At 44.2% G+C, this 18,928-nt stretch overlaps 1 protein-coding gene across 1 annotated transcript in view; it reads left to right on the top strand.

Moving 5' to 3' along the window:
- The window catches only part of cstf3 (cleavage stimulation factor, 3' pre-RNA, subunit 3), a 32,584-nt gene extending 21,798 nt beyond the window's left edge, over nt 1–10,786 (top strand). Inside the window, exons 5-20 of the mRNA XM_056278340.1 lie at nt 1,917–2,014; nt 2,114–2,180; nt 2,268–2,302; nt 4,150–4,276; nt 4,402–4,479; nt 4,572–4,734; nt 5,020–5,129; nt 5,224–5,340; nt 5,444–5,662; nt 5,794–5,896; nt 7,652–7,721; nt 7,843–8,038; nt 8,133–8,283; nt 8,732–8,826; nt 8,946–9,006; nt 9,123–10,786. Coding sequence (XP_056134315.1) covers nt 1,917–2,014; nt 2,114–2,180; nt 2,268–2,302; nt 4,150–4,276; nt 4,402–4,479; nt 4,572–4,734; nt 5,020–5,129; nt 5,224–5,340; nt 5,444–5,662; nt 5,794–5,896; nt 7,652–7,721; nt 7,843–8,038; nt 8,133–8,283; nt 8,732–8,826; nt 8,946–9,006; nt 9,123–9,322 — 1,890 coding nt within the window. The 3' untranslated portion in view covers nt 9,323–10,786. The remainder of the gene's footprint in view (nt 1–1,916; nt 2,015–2,113; nt 2,181–2,267; nt 2,303–4,149; nt 4,277–4,401; nt 4,480–4,571; nt 4,735–5,019; nt 5,130–5,223; nt 5,341–5,443; nt 5,663–5,793; nt 5,897–7,651; nt 7,722–7,842; nt 8,039–8,132; nt 8,284–8,731; nt 8,827–8,945; nt 9,007–9,122) is intronic.
- Nucleotides 10,787–18,928: the final 8,142 nt, after the last annotated feature.

The following is an 18,928-nucleotide window of genomic DNA, read 5'->3' as shown; positions in this document are numbered from 1 at the left end:
TGAGGATAAGGTGGTAGAGTGGAGTCCCTGACCCTCTCTGCCATTCGTGGAAAATCGGCTACCACCGGATCTTGAGGATTGCCCGGCTCGGTAACGATGTCGGCAGACTTGACCGCTCGCGCGAACAGATCGCGGAAACTGGCGAGGAATGTTTAGGACCCATGTTGCATGGCGTCGCCATCTTTGTTTGGTTGAGACGAACTTGGCTGGTCGTCTTCCACGCCCTGATCGTCTACTTCCTCAGGCAGTGAATCCTCGGGTTCCGCACCCGCCGAATAACATGCCACGGATTCACCAGGGAGAGATAGGATCTCATTGATCCAGTCCTCTCTAACTATCCCGGATGGTGGGATAGCCTCTGGCTCCGGAGGGATGCTAATGCTAGCCGCCCTCCCGTGACTGTAGCCAGGAAGCATCGGAGGGATGTTGCTAGCCTCCGCCCCATGGCTATAGCTAGGTAGCACCATGCTAGCCGCCTCGTTAGCAGGTGCGAAGGGATCTGCAAGTCCCCATCTTTGACGGTACAGGGCAGCCCACCTTTGGCGCCCCGGTCCTCTGATGGTTTTACAGAAATTGCAGTCGATCCCATTACGGTCTACATCCCTCAAGTAGCCCGTGTAGTGAACATGCGGGATATGGGAGACAGTCCGGATGGGGGTCCCATCGGAGCGTCGCCGGTTTAACACACCCGCACCAAGCGTAGAATCCGGCCACATCGACCGGATTAACGAACATCTTGGCGATAAAAGGTAAGCTAACTATAAATTAGTATCTAATATACCAGTATATCACTAGATTACTTGCGTATTTGCAGTTTTCCTCTTAGTCCCAGCGAGAGAGAAACAGCCATCGACCGATCTCATTTAGTTGGAGATGGAAAGAGGAATAGCGCTTCCGGTGGGCGTGCCAATACGGGGTCGGTGGGAGGACATATGACCACAGGGGGTCATATTGTCCGGGATTGGCACGGGGAATGCACCTCCATCGTTTTTCTTTTTTCCAGCGAGCTATTGTGGATGATGTCACAATGCAATAACCCTCTCAGCCATTTTGGAGTACGTGAAATGTAACAGTATTTCAGGTATGGCTAAAATGTTAAGACATTCAGCTATCAAGCAAGAACTTGTACCAAAGGAGTAATGTGATGAAATTCATAGTGTGTATATCCAAAATAATTTATGCATAGAATTCAGTACACAATTTTTCAAAGGAAGAGTGAACGTAGGCAGTGCCGAAATTTTTTTGAATAAGCTCTCTGACTTGGAATTTGACTGTTAATTTAACAATTTTGCCTGTTGTTAACAATTTTTCATGATGGAGGGGTCTAGAAATTATCACTCCATTGCCCCTCAGCTGACAACACTGAGAAGGTTTGGTGAGCATTTTAGTCAGAAAAATAAGTGAGCTTTATTCAACTGAAATGTATTAACAAATTGAAACGGATGATCCGCTGTGGCAACCCCTAATGGGAGCAGCCAAAAGTAGTAGTGGTATTCAACTGAAATGTATTGTCACCAATTAAACAAATAAAAGGCTGAAAAATAGGGTTATTGTTAATTAGAACTAATATATACCTCTAGAATTATAACATGTGTATAACTTAATACTTGAATTATCAGCAACATTTGAGTCTTAGTATGGGTACGGTAATGGGGTCTAGATTGCATACGTCTACATGGATTTGAGAAATTAAAGACACTTCAACATCAGCGTTGGTCATCCCCTAGGATACACCTGCTACTCTGACCTTATGCCACTCGCCCCCCCTTCTGCTCATCATCACCACTCATGCTCGCACTACTTCACCGATGGCTCCTTCATATGTCTCTGTTTGCTAACTTTCTAGTTATTCACTCGTTCACTTACACATTGCAGTTTTTAGCAGATGTACCTAATTAATGCATCCCACCCCCCAGCTTTTTCAGAGATGCCTAATGAAAGTCCTGCACATCGATTTGTGGAAATGCTACCTCTCGTATGTCCGAGAGACCAAAGGAAAGCTGCCCAGCTACAAGTAAGCTAACTTGGATATTTGGCGAAAGATTAGCTAACACCTGCTTTTTTGTGACGAAATAAACTCTTTTTTTCTTTTTCTTTTTTTTTTAATTCCCAGAGAGAAGATGGCACAAGCATACGACTTTGCTCTGGATAAAATTGGCATGGAAATTATGTCTTACCAGGTAGCTAACGGTGTGAATGCTAATCACAGCACTGTTTTAATGCACATTTCTGGTCACTTCCCTCACCTGTTGTCTTTATGTTAACAGATATGGGTGGACTACATCAACTTCCTCAAAGGAGTGTGAGTAAAACTTAAGCTGGGATCAGAGTACACACTATTTTTGTCTTTCACGATGGTCACCATGTCAGGTTAGGCAATCATAGTGCCATACATTCTTGCCGTGTCTTGGCCGGGAGACTGGCAACATTAAAAAGTATGAGATAAGAAAAAGAGAACAAATCTCTCTGACCAAGGCACTCCGTGTAATTAAAATGTCTTTATTGGAACTTGGACATATCCAAAAAGGACCTAAAAATGCCCACGCGTAGCGGCTCGGCCTTCTTCAGGGCATAGTGAGACAAAACAGGAGTGAATGGTTTTTGTGCAGGCACAGAGCACAGGTGGTAGTTGCTTGATTGGATCTGAAGCAGCCAATTTCTAAGACCCGCCCCTCACACAGATCCGAGAGCGCAGTCACGTGCCAAACACAGTTCTTTGTAAAAAGAAAACAAAAACACAGATTAAATGTACACACACCCACAACTATAGCACAATAAAGGTACATGTTCACAGTGACTCGGAAAGACAGTAGACTATAAATTAGACATTTTTATAAAAAAGGCCTATAGTCTATCTCCTCGTTCAAACCGGGATATTCCATTGCCTTAAAATTCCAGATCCAAAAAGTTTCCTGCTGCAGCAACTTTTTCAATCTATCCCCCCCACGTACAGATTTCTTTATCATCTCAATACCCTGGACTCTTAAGGATGAAGGGTCGCTATGGTGTATTTCTCTATAGTGTTTGGCCACTGGATAATCTTCATTGTTGATCCTTATTGCATATTTGTGTTCAGAAAAACGTTCTTTTAATTTCCTCTTTGTCCTACCTACGTAAAAGCACCCACATGGGCACTGTAGGCGATATACAACAAACTCAGAATTACAATTAATAAAGCCATTGGTTTTGTATTCTTTTTGGGTTTTCAGGTCAAGGAATGTCTTGCACTGAATGACACCCACACAGTGTTTACATGACCCGCACTTATAAGTTCCCCAAAGGTCTTTATGCAACCATGTTTTTTCTTTTGAGCCTGGCAGGTAACTCCTGACAAGTTTGTCTTTTATAGAAGGTGCTTTTCTGAACACTGTCATAGGTGGATTTGGGAAAATTTCCTTTAGAAGTGGATCACTATTAAATCATTTTCCAATTGGACCTGATTATTTGTTTCATCCTGGAGGCATACTATGTGGACCGCCAGCATCACACTATGTGTGATGCTGGTGGTCCTGTGTTCGAACTAAAAAGAAAAGAAAGAAAAAATGATTGTGGACGCTGCTGCAGCTAGTGCTAGTGGGGAATGATAACCGAGCATAGCCTAACCAGGTACTCACCAGGTTGCTCAAGTGCCTCTGCTATTTCTCGCAAACATTTAGCCTATCATTTTTGACTATGTCATGGTACTCCCTTGAGGAAACCTCAAAAAGACAGGGGTATTGTTGCCACTGTTCAGTGAACCTTTCCTTGGTTTCATCGTTCCACCTGACAGCAGCAATAGCAGCATCGCTTTCTCATCACCATGTTTACATATGTGCACCAGAGAGACTAGGTAGGAAAATACAAAGAAATCTGACATGCTAGACTTTACATCAGGGTGTCGTGGGGCATCCCAGATGCCACATCACTGTTCTTTGATTATGTCACACTACACGGGGTAAAGATGCCCGTTGTTGTCGACGTTCGTAATCGGGCCTGATGCTGGAAATTTGTCGGTGACGACAAAATCGTGTCAAATCTGGCTGAAATGGTGCATTCTGATCCCGGCATTACCTATACTGCTGATTTTCCTACACTTGTCATGTGGCATGAATTGAGCCAGCCAACTCCTTCATAATTGTTGACTGCGTCTTTCTCTTATGTGCCAATTAGTGAGGCAGTGGGCTCCTACGCAGAGAATCAACGAATCACAGCAGTACGGAGGGTGTACCAGAGAGGGTGTGTGAACCCCATGATCAATATAGAGCAGCTCTGGAGAGACTACAGTAAATATGAGGAGGTAAGAGGCACAGGCCACTTGACATATGCCCTTTTACCACATATGCCTGGTGGATATAAGGCTTTTATATGTGACTGTCTGGGGGCCACTAGTTTGTAAGGCTGACCTCTATTTTTAATGAACAGGGCATCAATGTGCATTTGGCTAAGAAAATGATTGAGGACCGCAGCAGAGATTATATGAATGCGAGGAGAGTGGCAAAGGTAAGAAATAGCAGTTGCATCACATCACAGAAGGTCCAGAAATATATAAACCTCTTGGTTCACCCATCTGAAAATGACTTTGCTATTGTCAGGAGTATGAGACTGTGATGAAGGGGTTGGACAGGAACGCTCCTTCAGTTCCCCCCCAGAACTCCCCCCAGGAGGCCCAGCAGGTAGAAATGTGGAAGAAGTACATCCAATGGGAAAAAAGCAACCCCTTACGCACAGAGGACCAGACCCTCATTACAAAGAGAGGTGACCTCCTTCGGGCAATATATGATGTAGTATCGATTGGCATGCTTTTTGTTTGTTTTTTGAAGACCACATTTGAAGGCTACATTCTCAAGTTTGAGACAGAAGAAAGGCAGGATGCTCAAAAAGAACATGCCACATTTGAAGGCTACATTCTCAAGTTTGAGACAGAAGAAAGGCAGGATGCTCAAAAAGAACATGCCATGTTGAGATAGACAAGCTTGTTTTTAGAATTAGCTGCTGTACTGTCAAGGTTATCATGTCTGTTGGTTGTATCCTGTGTTGCAGTGATGTTTGCCTATGAGCAGTGCTTGCTGGTGTTGGGCCACCATCCTGATGTCTGGTATGAGGCAGCACAGTACCTGGAACAGTCTAGCAAACTGCTGGCAGAGAAAGGAGTAAGAGATGAAACTTGCAGACTTGGATGTAACACACAGTGGTTTAACCTGTGGAGGTGTTTATCTCAGGACTGACTGTGTGGTTTGTCTGCAGGATATGAACAATGCTAAGCTATTTAGTGACGAGGCAGCCAACATCTACGAGCGTGCCATTGGGACTCTGCTGAAGAAGAACATGCTGCTATACTTCTCCTTTGCTGACTATGAAGAGGTGAATATCTGTCTGCGTCATCAAAACAGCAACTGGTAACCATTAGAGGAAGAGGAACTTGTCGACATATCTCTAGTTTACCAGCTTTCTGCTCCTCTTACAGAGTCGTATGAAACACGAGAAGGTCCACAGCATCTACAACCGACTGCTGGCCATCGAAGACATTGACCCCACCCTGGTCTACATCCAGTACATGAAATTTGCCAGGAGGGCGGAGGGCATCAAATCAGGTCGCACCATCTTTAAGAAGGCCCGAGAGGACCCACGCACACGTCATCATGTCTATGTGACTGCAGCACTGATGGAGTACTACTGCAGCAAGGTGAAGACAAGCATGGTCCAATACTTAGCTCCTTCAGGGTATTTTGTTAGTGGGAATTTAAGTAATACGAGGAAGTTGTTCAGTTGTTCCCTTGAATTTGTCTTCAAATTTTTTATTGTCTCTCCTTCCAGGATAAATCGGTGGCCTTCAAGATATTTGAGCTTGGTTTGAAGAAATATGGTGACATACCAGAGTACATCCTTGCATACATTGATTACCTCTCACACCTTAATGGTAGGTTGAGTCTGATAGATTGCACCACTCAAGCACAGAATACAGTGCTGCTTGAAAGTATGTGAACCCCTTGAGCAGTTTAGATTTTTCTGTTGTTTTACCATGATTTTCTTATTCTATCATCACCAGTTTTTATGTATGAAATGTCCGATATATGTTTATCAGTTGCAGGTACTTGTTTAGTGGGACTTGTTTAAGTAGCCCAAAAACTACATGAAACATGGAATTAGGGTATGTGCAAAAGTAAGTGAACCCTCAGCTGCATTGGTTAAGTCAAGCAGGTAACAGACTCGGGTGAAACACATTTGGGTGCTTAATTAATCATTTAAGCAGACCAATGAAATGAGACATCCTTGGGAAAGGGTTTGGCCTGCACTAATTAAAAGAGAGAGGAAACCAACCAAACCACTGTGGTCCCATACAAATCAACAATGCCAAGAGCAAAGGAGATATCCAAGGACATGAAGAAGAGGGTAGTGATAGCCCATCAGTCTGGGGAGGGATATAAGACCATCTCCAAAAGATTCCAGCTCCATCCATCCACTGTAAGACAAATAATTTACAAATGGAGGGCCTTCAACATGACAGCAACTCTGCCTAGAAGTGGACGCCCATCAAAACTATCACCCAGAAGCACCAGAAAAATAATAAATCAGGTAAAGGCCAACCCACACATCACCTCTAGACAGTTGCAGACCTCTCTGGTAGCATCTGGGACAAATGTGCATTTGCTACAATTAGACGAAAATTGAATCGCCATGACATTCATGGGAGGGTTGCTAGAAGGAAGCCTCTGCTCTCAAAAAAGAACAAAGCTGCCCATTTCAACTTTGCCAGAGAGCACTTGGACAAACCAGAGGCCTTCTGGAAGTCCATTCTCTGAACAGACGAGTCCAAAATAGAATTATTTGGTCACAATCAAAACCAACATGTTTGGAGAAAAGCCAACACTGCATATGAAGAAAAGAACCTCCTCCCAACAGTGAAGCATGGTGGTGGAAATGTGAAGGTCTGGGGCTGCTTTTCTGCTTCTGGACCTGGACGACTCCATATTATCCAAGGAACCATGAATTCTCTGGCATATCAACAAATTCTTGACCAGAATCTCCTGCCATCAGTCAGGGAGTTGAAGCTGGGACAAAAATGGATTATGCAACAAGACAATTACCCAAAGCATTCCAGCAAAACTACAAAGGAATGGCTTCAGAGAAAGAGGATTCGTACTCTGGATTGGCCCAGTCAAAGTCCGGATCTTAATCCAATTGAAATGTTGTGGCGAGACCTGAAGAAGTTGGTACATACCAGATGTCCCTCCAACCTCTCTCAACTGGCTGAGTTCTGCAAGGAGGAGTGGGCAAAAATCCCCATAAGCAGATGCGAGAGACTGGTTAGTGGTTACAGAAGACGTTTGGTTGAAGTAATGGCTGCAAAAGGAGGAGCCACAAGCTACTAATACAAGGGTTCACATACTTTTGCACATGTTAAATTTTCAGTTTTTGTGAAATAAACTACCTTTGTTGAATTAAATAATGAAAATATATCTCTTTTTGTGTGTGTGTCCATTATTTGGAAGGTGTGCTTTACAAATTGGGATTTGGATGTATGTTTAATAAGCTTATTTTAATGTTTTTTACAAAAACAGTGACCATGTCTGGAGGATTCAAAAACTTTCAAGCAGCACTGTATGACGTATTCATGTCTAGGAATTTGTAATGAGATATCACACACCCCATAATTTTTTTTTCTTCCTTCCAGAGGATAACAACACTAGGGTTCTGTTTGAGCGTGTCCTCACTTCAGGAAGCCTGTCACCAGAAAAATCTGGGTAATGTCAACTGCTACTGTAACTTCTCTCTCTCTCTCTCTCTCTCCAAATGTGTTTGCTTGACAAGCGAGCAATATGTAAATCCGTACCCCTAAGGCTTTTTGTGAACTTTCTCTTTCAGAGAGATTTGGGCTCGGTTCCTGGCCTTTGAGAGTAACATTGGAGACCTGGCCAGTATTCTGAAAGTGGAGCGCAGGCGTTTCACTGCCTTTAAGGATGAGTATGAGGGCAAAGAAACAGCCTTACTTGTGGACAGGTACAAGTTCATGGATCTCTACCCCTGCTCTACTAGTGAACTCAAAGCCCTCGGATACAAGGTGTGTACCTTGCCTTGTGCAGACAGCACATCATAGGAGCTTTCATTAACATGGCCATTGCATCCTAACCTGTTTCCGCTCTGTGTATTTGCAGGATGTGTCCCGTGCCAAACTGGCAGCATTGCTCCCAGAGACTGTGGTGACCCCGTCTACGCCCACGCTAAAAGATGAAGCTGACCGCAAACCTGAGTACCCCAAACCTGATACCAACCAGATGATCCCATTCCAGCCCCGTCACCTCGCCCGTATGTTGCCCATAGTCTTCTCTTATGTCAAACATAGGCAAGGCTCAGCGTTTTCGGTTTTTATTTTTCAAAGCCATCCAGCATGCCGAATTTCACCACAAGAGGACACTGTTACATAACCTCACACGAACAGGAACAACTTTTGGATCCGTGGAAACATAAAATCCGGGTAAAAATCAGTTTAAACCGATCTGCTCCTTTTAAAAAATCTGGGTATTTTTCAGTGAAAACCAAAAACACTGAGCCTTGAACATAGGTTAAGCCTTTTTGAAAGGATGACATAAGTAGCTGGTGCTGTACATGCACCCACATGCATTGTGCTGAAGTTGTCCCTACATGTATCTGCCCAGCCATGTCACCACTACAAACTCCTGTGGATCTATTGTACTTGGTGAAAAAGGGGCTTCTGATTCTGACTTGATGCTGCTTCTCCCTTCCATCCCTGTAGCCCCCGGCTTACACCCTGTACCAGGCGGAGTCTTCCCAGTTCCCCCAGCTGCTGTTGTTCTCATGAAACTGCTTCCTCCACCTATGTGCTTCACTGTAAGTAGCAGCAGCAGCCAAGCACCTAAAAGCGGCTGGAGATTTAATTCTAAAAGAGGGAGCAGCAAACTTCCAGAAAGCTAAAAGTATTTGACATTTTTGTTTTCCCTTCACTGCAGGGTCCCTTTGTTCAAGTGGATGAGCTCATGGAGACCTTCAGGAGATGCACACTCCCTGAAAGTGAGCCGACGTTCCATCAACTATTTAATCAAGCCAGTGCATTTCTGCTTTCACAATTTTCAGTTAACCATCTGCTTGTACATGTTATGCGCTCATGATTTCTCTGCTCTCGACAGCTGTGGATGCCGCCATAGAGTTGATCACAGGTAGACAGCCTGATGCGGGCGGAGAGGGGAATGGATCCATGGAAAATCACTCTGCTGTCAAATCACTCAAGAGGCCCAATGCTGACTCTGACGAGGAGGATGACAAAGGAGCTGTGGCCCCACCCATACACGACATCTACCGGGCGCGGCAGCAGAAGAGGATTCGATAGACACTCTGAAACACAGGGTGAACCCTGAAGGAATGTAACCCGCACTGGTTATCATATAGGGTAAACATACATGTCCATGTTTTTGTGAGTGCGTCTGAAAGGTCCTAGTTCTCTTGATCCTTGTAAAGTAAGCATACAGGGCACACATACACACACAAACATGCATACATGTTCAAACTTGTGTTTTTTAAGGCTTTGTTTTTTTGTTTTTTCCTTTAACGGTTTTTATTTTTAAAAACTGGAAAATATATTGATCAGTATACTATACTGTATACTGTTTTTAACTCAACCTTTTTTTTTCTTTGGGCACACAAAAGTTTTGGCCTTTGTTGATGTTCCAGTGATGACAAAGTGGAAGGTTTTTTTTTAGGTAAATGGAGAAAATGCATTTCCTTGCAATAAAAGGGGGAAAGAATCTATCCTGATCTGCTTTTTTATTTCAATCTACTGTATCCAATAACCCTTTCAATGACTCCCAATTTTTACAGCTATGTCATGTTTTTGTAATCACCACCAGGGAGCAGTATAGAGCACTGCAGGACAGGCTGAGCCACAACAGTGAAGGTGCTGGATCATGATCCCAGACTACTGAATTAGCATTGGGCCTTAAAAAGAGCAGCCACCCTCCATCTGCCTAAAAATATTCCCCACATGACGAACAGAGGGACATCACAGGCTTAGTTCTGTTAGGTCTGTTTCGACAAGAAAGGGGAGCTTTGAAAACCCTTATTAGCCTTTGATTGAATTAAGCGAGGCTGGCTGTCTGAACTAGAGTCTGGATGAATTCTGGATCCATTGACTAAGATGTTTAGTGAATAGAAGTACCTGTGTTTTCTCCAAGGAGCAGGCACAATTATCTTGTGACTGACAACAGAGATTCCCCCTTAACAGGTTGCTTTGTGGCAATCGCTATCGTCGATTCTCAAGCGGTCTTGTCTTATTGGGCCAATACAAAGCATCAGGAGTCTCTAAAGACAGACGCAGGAAGGAAGCGGTCAGGCAACTAACCTAACATCTAGTGCTTTCCCAGTTTGCATAACCACCCATTAATATGGTGAATACAGAAATAATGAACATTTTTAATATAAATGCAAGTTTATAAAATGCACTTGGAAAAAGACAGGTAGATGCTCTCTTTTGGTAGCTCGGTCCAGAGTTTCGGGGCTCTGACTGAAAATGCCTGATCTGCTTAAGAATTTAATCTGGATTTGAGGACAGCGAAAAAGAGCTTTGTCTGTCGATCTTGGACGACACTTTTGTACTGATTAGCGTAGATTTTATACACCATGGCATCACATGCAAAGGAAGAGACTGATCTTTTTCATGCTCCGAGTTCTCAAGTGCCCATCTCAAGATTGTGTAATCATTTCTCAAGCCCTGTGCAATGCTCCTAAAGTGGCATCTTAGTAGTTAACAATGAAATATTGATTCTGTCGGCCACCTTTATACACTGTTTCACGTACATGTCACGCCCCAGGAGGCAGATTGTCTGTTTTGCTGTTCTAAAATAAAGGGTAACCTAAAGTGACACCCATTCACTCATTTTTTCTTTGGGCAGCTTTGAGTGAATCACTTGTAGCCTGGGTTTATGCATGTATTTTTAATTGGGGTTGATGTCATTTTTATGACCATGTAACAGAACAGGAGGGGTGACTGGACTGATCGTGCTATTTATTTGATTTCGCTTCTGCACAAGGTGGCCAGGTGGGCGTCGTTTGGGTGTGGCTTGAACATCATCGTCAAAAACCTGCTTTTAGAAACCCAGTATCTTTTTATGGAAAGGGGCTGGGTGGGTTCTTTATTTTCACTATGCAAATATGGACTCTTGTCAGGTACAGAGTTCACATTGAAAGGCTTTTCAATTAATTCATGATTAGGACAACTACTGAACTATCCATCCATCCGTTATCCAAGTCGCTTATCCTACTTAGGGTCGCAGGGCGCTGGAGCCTGGGGCTTGGTATTCAAGGCCAGGATCACCGTTTTACTTTCAAAATATAGATTTTATCCAGTTTTTGATACGGCAACTAAATATTCCTCTTCATCACCCTATTAGATTTTAACAAATGATAAATAAAATCATCTTAAAAAGAAAAGAAAAGTTTTTCTAGCTCTTGTCCGCTGTGAGTTGGCCTCCATCCGTCCATCACATGATATGTCACACACCACCAGTCCTATTTTGATGAAACTTGGGGGAGAATGATGCATCCTGACACTGCGCTCCGGCATTTATAAAATGACAATAATTGGTCCAACATGGTCCCTCCTGCAGCCCGAGACTGTCTCAAGCACATCTTTCTCACCATTGCAGCTAGTGTCATAAGATGTGTTACAAACACCCCCATCAGGTCTTTTCCCTGTCAGCAGTAAGCCCTGTCTTATATGTTTCCAGAAGTAGGTTTATTGGCCATATAGTAGGTTTGCACTACATTGAATTTGACTCAGGTTTCGGGGCTTTTCCGGTGTGCTTAACATCGAATAACAACTCTACAACACAACGTTTTGGCAATTTGCATAATATTACTTACAAATTCCACTGCCGCCGTCTCAATATCCACGAGGGGAGTTTCTAAAATGTGGTCCAGTTATTTCAGGTGGTACCTTCTCGCTGTATATAACAAGTAAATTGAACCATTGCATTTTGTCAGAGTGATCCCCACAGGACACCAAAGTGCAATGTCACCCATATTCTTTCAAATCTGAACCAACGCAAAAGCATCGAGCTTACACTGTCAGTGTTACACATCCAGTCGGGATATCATGTAAATATCATGGAAAGTGGAAATGCCCCTGCTGTCAACACTAGGCGCTCTTCCAATTACAGAACCTGAGGCGACGACCCCGCATCGCTTTGTTCACAACAAAGTGACAGAGTGCTGTTTAGGGTTGTTTTAGTTGTGTGTTTGTGTGTACCGAAAAACGCAAAATCTACACCTGATAACAGAGCTCACCGTTTTTATAGAGTTGTGCTTTGCATGTGACACTTTGTGTCCTCGTATAAGGCCCTGCTTGCCCCAGTCGGGCTGTCCTGCAGGTGGAGGAGGTTCCCCTATTGGCCTGTTTCAGTCGTTTGATACAGGCGACTGAGCCAGGACTCCTTAGCCGTCCCTGTCATTTACAACGGAAAAAGGACAACCCATAACTTCTGCTTCATCACAGATTAAACCAAAGGGTCGTTGTATTACTGGTGGTGGTGGTGGGGGGGGCATGTTTACTGCTGCCTTTGCAAAGCTCACATGCAAGTACTGTCTGTTGCATGAACACACGTGGGTGTAGTGTGAAAATGACAGTGATCCAAACCCAGCACGTGTTCCGTATCCCCCTCCCCCCTTCTTTTTTTTAAAACGTTACTTGGCCAATTACCCCGCTCTTCCGAGCCGTCCCGGTCGCTGCTCCACCCCCTCTGCCGATCCGGGGAGGGCTGCAGACTACCACGTGCTTCTTGCTGGTGGGGCTCACTCATTGGTTGATCTGTGAGCGATAAACGTGAGCCTCTAACTGCGCACTAGGTGCGAGTGATTGCTAATAATACACGACAGTTTGGCGACGAGGACGGGATAGGTTGAGTCGGAAGACACACGGTGTTAGCATGCTAAGGCTAAGCAGCTCCGATGAGGCCGCTGAGGACCGTGTGAGAAGTTCGGCGAGTGAGAGGACCGCCGGACGGGAGACGGCAGTCGGACAGCCAGAAGACTGCCACTTCGAAGAAAGTGAAGAAAGTTTTGATAGTTGCCGTTGTAGTATTCCCGTGACCTACCACGTTACGGGACCGGATATGACATATAACCTACGGAAGTACTTGAGATCGGAGCTGTCGTGGGGATGCCCCGATGGAGTTCATTAAAGACGAACAATTTGAATAAACTGCCCCATTGATTATACCATGTCAATGAATATGACATGGTGTCAGAGTAGTCGATCGAACTCACGTCAAAGAGAGAGAAGACGGGTGAGGCTAGAGCAGTGCTTTGCAGCTAACGGCCTGGACACGGAAGACGAGAAAACTAAGTCGATGTTTCTTACTACTGGAACCGGTTATTTTCTTGCCCGGTGCGGGATTCGATAGGAGGTGTACTGCACCACAAGGCGACATCACTAACCGCTCGGCTAAAGGGTCAGACTCGTTAGCTAGAGGCTAACGTGTCTTATTAGTAGTTTACAGTCGTCACCCTCCCCGGAAGCGCGCCCTCGCGCTTTGTTATTCTCGCGCTTCGAAGAGACTTCTGTGGATCTGCGCACTTCCGGATCCCACCGCTGCCACCAATGTAACCGGTTATTTTCTTGCCCGGTGCGGGATTCGATACGGGGTGTACTGCACCACAAGGCGACATCACTAACCGCTCGGCTAAAGGGTCAGAACCGTTAGCTAGGGGCTAACGTGTCTTATTAGTAGTTTACACTACAGCGGTAGGCAAGAGGTCACATAGCTTGCTAATGGGCTTTGTGTGCGCCAGCTAAGCCCTCTGAAAAAAAACCTACGAGCAGCTGGTGCAACTGTTACAAAAGCACTATGTTCCGAAAACCAACTTTATTGCCGAAAGATGCACGTTTCAAGGAAGGAATCAACTGGAAAGTGAGTCGATAAGTGAGTCTATCGCAAGTTTGAGAAAGCTGGCAGCTACATGCAAGTTTGGGACTTTTTTAGACGAGGCACTGCGTGACAGGTTTGTCTGTGGAGTTAAGAGCTGAGAGATTGGTTGCTCGAGGCAGCTCACACTAGAGACTTAACATTGCCACTTACAGTCGAAACGGGGCTTGCATTTGAAGTAACAAAGGGCAGTGCGAAAGTTTTCACAGAGAAAAAAAACGTATCAGGCTAATGTGGTCGACAAGAAAGCCAATGCAAAGCCTAGAGAGGTTATAGGGAAGCCTGGAGCTAATGGGAAACCGTGCTATCGTTGCAATGGAAAGGGCCACAGGCCAGATGAGTGTAGATTCAAGGACGTGGGTTGCCGCGGGTGTAAGAAAAAAAGGACACATCGCAACAGCATGCCGTTGACGCAAGGAAGGAGTCAGTGACAAGCCAGCCAAAGGGCCGATGCATTTGGACGCTGCACAGAGTAGATGTTGCAACGCTCTCGAGCGCGAAGCATGCAGAGGTTCCAACGTTCTCAAGCATGAGGCAAGCGAGCCACGATTTCAATGCTCCCCAGCACAATGAGTATTGCAACGCTCGCCAGCTTCGGCCAGATGGGGTTTGCAACGATCCCCAGTTCGAGAGAGGAGATAGTTGGGTGCCGTCAAGGTGCATGGCCGATGCTGTGCAGGACATTGACACTGGTCAGACTGTGGACCGTGGCGGGGCTGAACCTTTTGCAATGGATGCGCGTACAGGCGATGTTGTGAAACCGTACTATGTCTATGTCAGGGTAAATGGTGCCAGGGTAAACATGGAGTTAGACACTGGCGCAGCTGTCTCTGTCATATCTGAAAGTCTGTACAAACGCAGGTTTAAGTCAGTGAAACTTAGCCCAGCCATTTGTGTGTTGAAAACATACAGCCAAGGGGCATTGCAGTTAAAAGGCAAATTCACAGCAAGTGTGAAATGCAAGGACGTCACTAAAAAGCTACATCTGCTAGTAGTGAAAGGAATGTGACCTGCATTGATGGGTAGAGACTGGATCAGCCAGTTAAACCTAAACTGGTCAAGACCAAGTGTTAGTGCATTATGACTCTGAGTTACCCATCATTTTGGCCTGTGATGCGTCACCTTATGTGGTTGGTGCTGTAATTAGCCACTAAATGAAAGATGGAAGTGAGAGACCAATTGCTTTCAAATCCATAATGTTGACAAAAACAGAACAAAATTACTCACAAATTGAGAAAGAGGCACTAGGTCTTGTATTTGGGGTCATAAAGTTCCATGAATATCTTTATGGTAGGAAGTTCCTCTTATTGACAGACCACAAGCCATTGCTGAAAATTTTATGTCCTAAAACCGGTGTGCCAGCTCTGGCCGCCGCTAGAATGTAAAGATGGGCACTAATTTTAGCAGCATATACATATGAAATCCAGTACAAGAGGTCTGAGCAGCATAGCAATGCTGATGCCTTATCTAGGTTACCTGTGAAGCCTAGTGGGGATGTGGTGTCAAACCCCATATACAGAGTCTCTACCTTGATGACTTACCTCTCACCACTAGAGCGATAGCTAAAAAAAACAGACAAGGATCCTGTTTTGAAAGTAGTGAAGCAGCTGGTAATGACTGGCTGGCCTAAACAGGTACAGGATGAGTCACTGAAGCCTTATTTTCATAGAAAATTTGAACTGGCTGTGGTAGATAATAGTCTATTGTGGGGCTTATGAGTGGTAGTTCCTGAGAAACTCAGAGACAGGTTACTAGTAAAACTGCATGAGCACCACTGGGGCATAGTTAAGATGAAATCACTGGCCAGAAGTCTCTTCTGGTGGCCCACATTAGATGAGAGTATCAAACGTATAGTGAGTGAGTGTGCTATTTGCCAACAGCAGCGTAGTATGCCTGTTACCGCACCAGTACATACATGGAAATGGGCTGCAAGTCCATGGGAGAGAGTACACCTTGATTTTGCTGAGGACAACAAGCAGATGTTCTTGGTAGTGATGGATGCTTACGCTAGATGGCCGGTAATCATTCACATGCACACTACCACCTCAGCTAAAACAACTGAAGCACTGAGAAATTTGTTTGCTGCTTATGATTTACCAAAAGAAGTAGTAACAGATAATGGACCTCAGTTCATATCACAAGAATTTGAGTCCTTTCTGACCAAAAATGGGGTAAAACACATCACATCACCTTCGTACCATCCTGCCAGTAATGGCTTAGCTGAAAGGTTGGTGCAAAATCTTAAGAAACCATTAGCCAAGAATAGAGCCATTTGTGGTATGCCGCTTGAACACCGTGTGGCCAATTTTTTGTTTGGTTATAGAAACACACCCCATATTAAGACAGGGAAGACTCCAGCTGAGTTATTTCTGAGAAGACCGGTGCGAACCAGGTTGTCCCTTATCAAACCTCAGTTCTCTCAGAGAATGCAAAATGAAACCGAACCCAATCTTCCTCGTGTCAGGTCTTTCATGGTTGGTCAACAGCTGTTACTAAAGAATTACAGGGGAGGGGAGAAATGGCTGAATGGAGTTATAAGTGAAGTGTTGGGTCCAGCAACGTACAGTGTGGAAGTGAATGGAAATTGTGTGAAAAGGCGTGTTAATCAGATGCTGGGTACCAAGGGAAAGCAAACTCAGTTGACTAAGGGAGAGGATTCTTCTTGTGTAGGAACATGTTGGGATTTTGACGAGTTGAGTGCAGTCAATGAGTTGGAACAACAGTCTGTGCCACCAGTTGTGGAGAAACAACCAAGAGTAGCACCACCGCAGGTTGTGGAACTGAACTCTTGTCCAGTGAGGAACAGGCGCCCTCCTGAAAGACTAAACTTGTGATTGAGATGTCTGATTGTAAAAAACAAAAACAAAAAAACTTGAATTGTAAAAAAGTGATGTCTGATGTATTGATGAAGAATACATACGATTATTGGTTGCAAGAAAAGGGAATGTTAGTGTAGATATAAAACTTTAAAAAAATAAAGAAGTATGGGTTTACAGGGGAGGAGCTGTGGTGTTCTCAACACAAGAAAGTTAATTTGAATGTAGTATACCAGTAATGGATTGGTAGTGGGGCTCATTCATTGGTTGATATGTGAGAGATAAATATGAAGTACATACCTCTAACGGTGCACTCTAGCTCTCTATCTCTCTACAGGATAGACAGTGAGTGATCGCGTTCAATTAAAGTAACGAGTCTTTGTGAGTCTGCCGTGTGGACATTCCTGTTATTTACTCTAACCTAGTGAACATATTGTGTTGTGCTAATACACGACAAATAGCAAATAATGTATTATCAGTCATCTATTAATAGGATCAAACTGGTCCTATTAATGACCAGATAATGTCACACAGTCGAACAATTAATTCAATTAATTTAATTTACAATTAATTTATCCATCCATCCATTATCCAAACCGCTTATCCTACTCAGGGTCACGGGGATGCTGGAGTCTATCCCAGCAGTCATTGGGCGGCAGGCGGGGAGACACCCTGGACAGGCCGCCAGGCCACCACAGGGCCCACACATTCACACCTAGGGACAATTTAGTATGGCTGATTCCCCTGACCTACATGTCTCTGGACTATGGGAGGATCTCAATATTGATCAAAATAATCATGATCATAATTTTGGCCATAGTCGTGCAGCCCGAGTAGTAGTGTATTTACTATTGTGTCTCTAGGAGCCCAAATTCTTCAGTGTGGCAGGTGGTAGTCCACTAGGGTTACTTTACATGAACTTATACTGTCTTAAATTATATTGTGGATTCATTTATTAATGCCTGCGATGGACTGGCAACCTGTCCAGTGTTTCCCCACCTTCCCGCCCAATGAGCACTGGGATTGGCACCCCGCGACCCTCATCAGGATAAGCGGCTTGGAAAATGAATGAATGAATTTATTCGTGTATTTTGTAACTTCCTCACACTTTCCATTTTTTCACTTGAATAAAATTAATTGTTCGACTGTGTCACAACCAGATAATGTCACACAGTCGAACAATTAATTCAAATAATTTAATTTACAGTTAATGTATATTGTAAATTGATTTATTAATTTATTTTGAAACTTCTTCACACATTTCTTTTTTATCACTGAATAAAATGAATTGTTCGACTATGTGACGACCAGATAATGTCACACAGCAGAATAATTAACTTTATTCAGTGATAAAAATTAAATGTGTGAAGAAGTTCCAAAATTTCTTGGGGGTACTGCAGGGATGCTATGGCCTTAGCGCCGCCTCTGGGGACATGGCGCATGGAAGGTATCACGCTATTCCCCCAGCCCCCCAAACAGGCGCCCAGACCAACTGAGGCGCTAGTGCAGTGACCAGGACACATACCCACATCCGGCTTCCCACTCGCAAGACACGGCCAATTGTGACTGTAGGGATGCCCAAGCAAGCCGGAGGTAACACGGGGATTCAAACTGGTGATCCCAGTGTTGGTAGGCAACGGAGTAGACCGCCACGCCACCCAGACGCCCACATGTTCCGTTTTATTGGCTGATTAATATATATATATATATATATATATATATATATATATAGCTACTTTAATGATCCCATCCTAGCTGTGTAGCTAGGAGCAGTGGGCAGCCGCCATGCAGCACCCAGGGACCAACTCCAGTTCATCTTGCCATGCCTCAGTCAGGGGCACACACAGGAGAACTAACCCTAACATGTATGGCTTTTTGACAGCGGGGGAAACCGGAGCACCCAGAGAAAGTTGGACAACTCTGGGGGCTTGAACCCAGGCCGGCTTGCTGTGAGGGGACAGTGCTAACCACTGTGCCACCGTGCCGCCAATAATAATAATAATATCTATGTATAATAATAATAATAATCTCTTATGATGGCATAAGAGATTGAGAAAAAATCCAGCTTTCATGTCATACAATTTTACAAACAATAGATAGTTTCTTGCTGCAAAACTAATATAACCTTTTCATAACGAGCATCTTATCTTATGGTTGGTTCCAAAAAAATGCTAAAAAGCAATGGAGAGACGGATTCAGGGC

The sequence above is a fragment of the Lampris incognitus genome, chromosome 4, assembly GCF_029633865.1.
Source record: "Lampris incognitus isolate fLamInc1 chromosome 4, fLamInc1.hap2, whole genome shotgun sequence".
In the NCBI taxonomy this organism is placed as follows: Eukaryota; Metazoa; Chordata; class Actinopteri; order Lampriformes; family Lampridae; genus Lampris; species Lampris incognitus.
The sequence above is the reverse complement of the archived record's forward strand: the minus strand, read 5'-3'. Positions and strand labels throughout refer to the sequence as shown.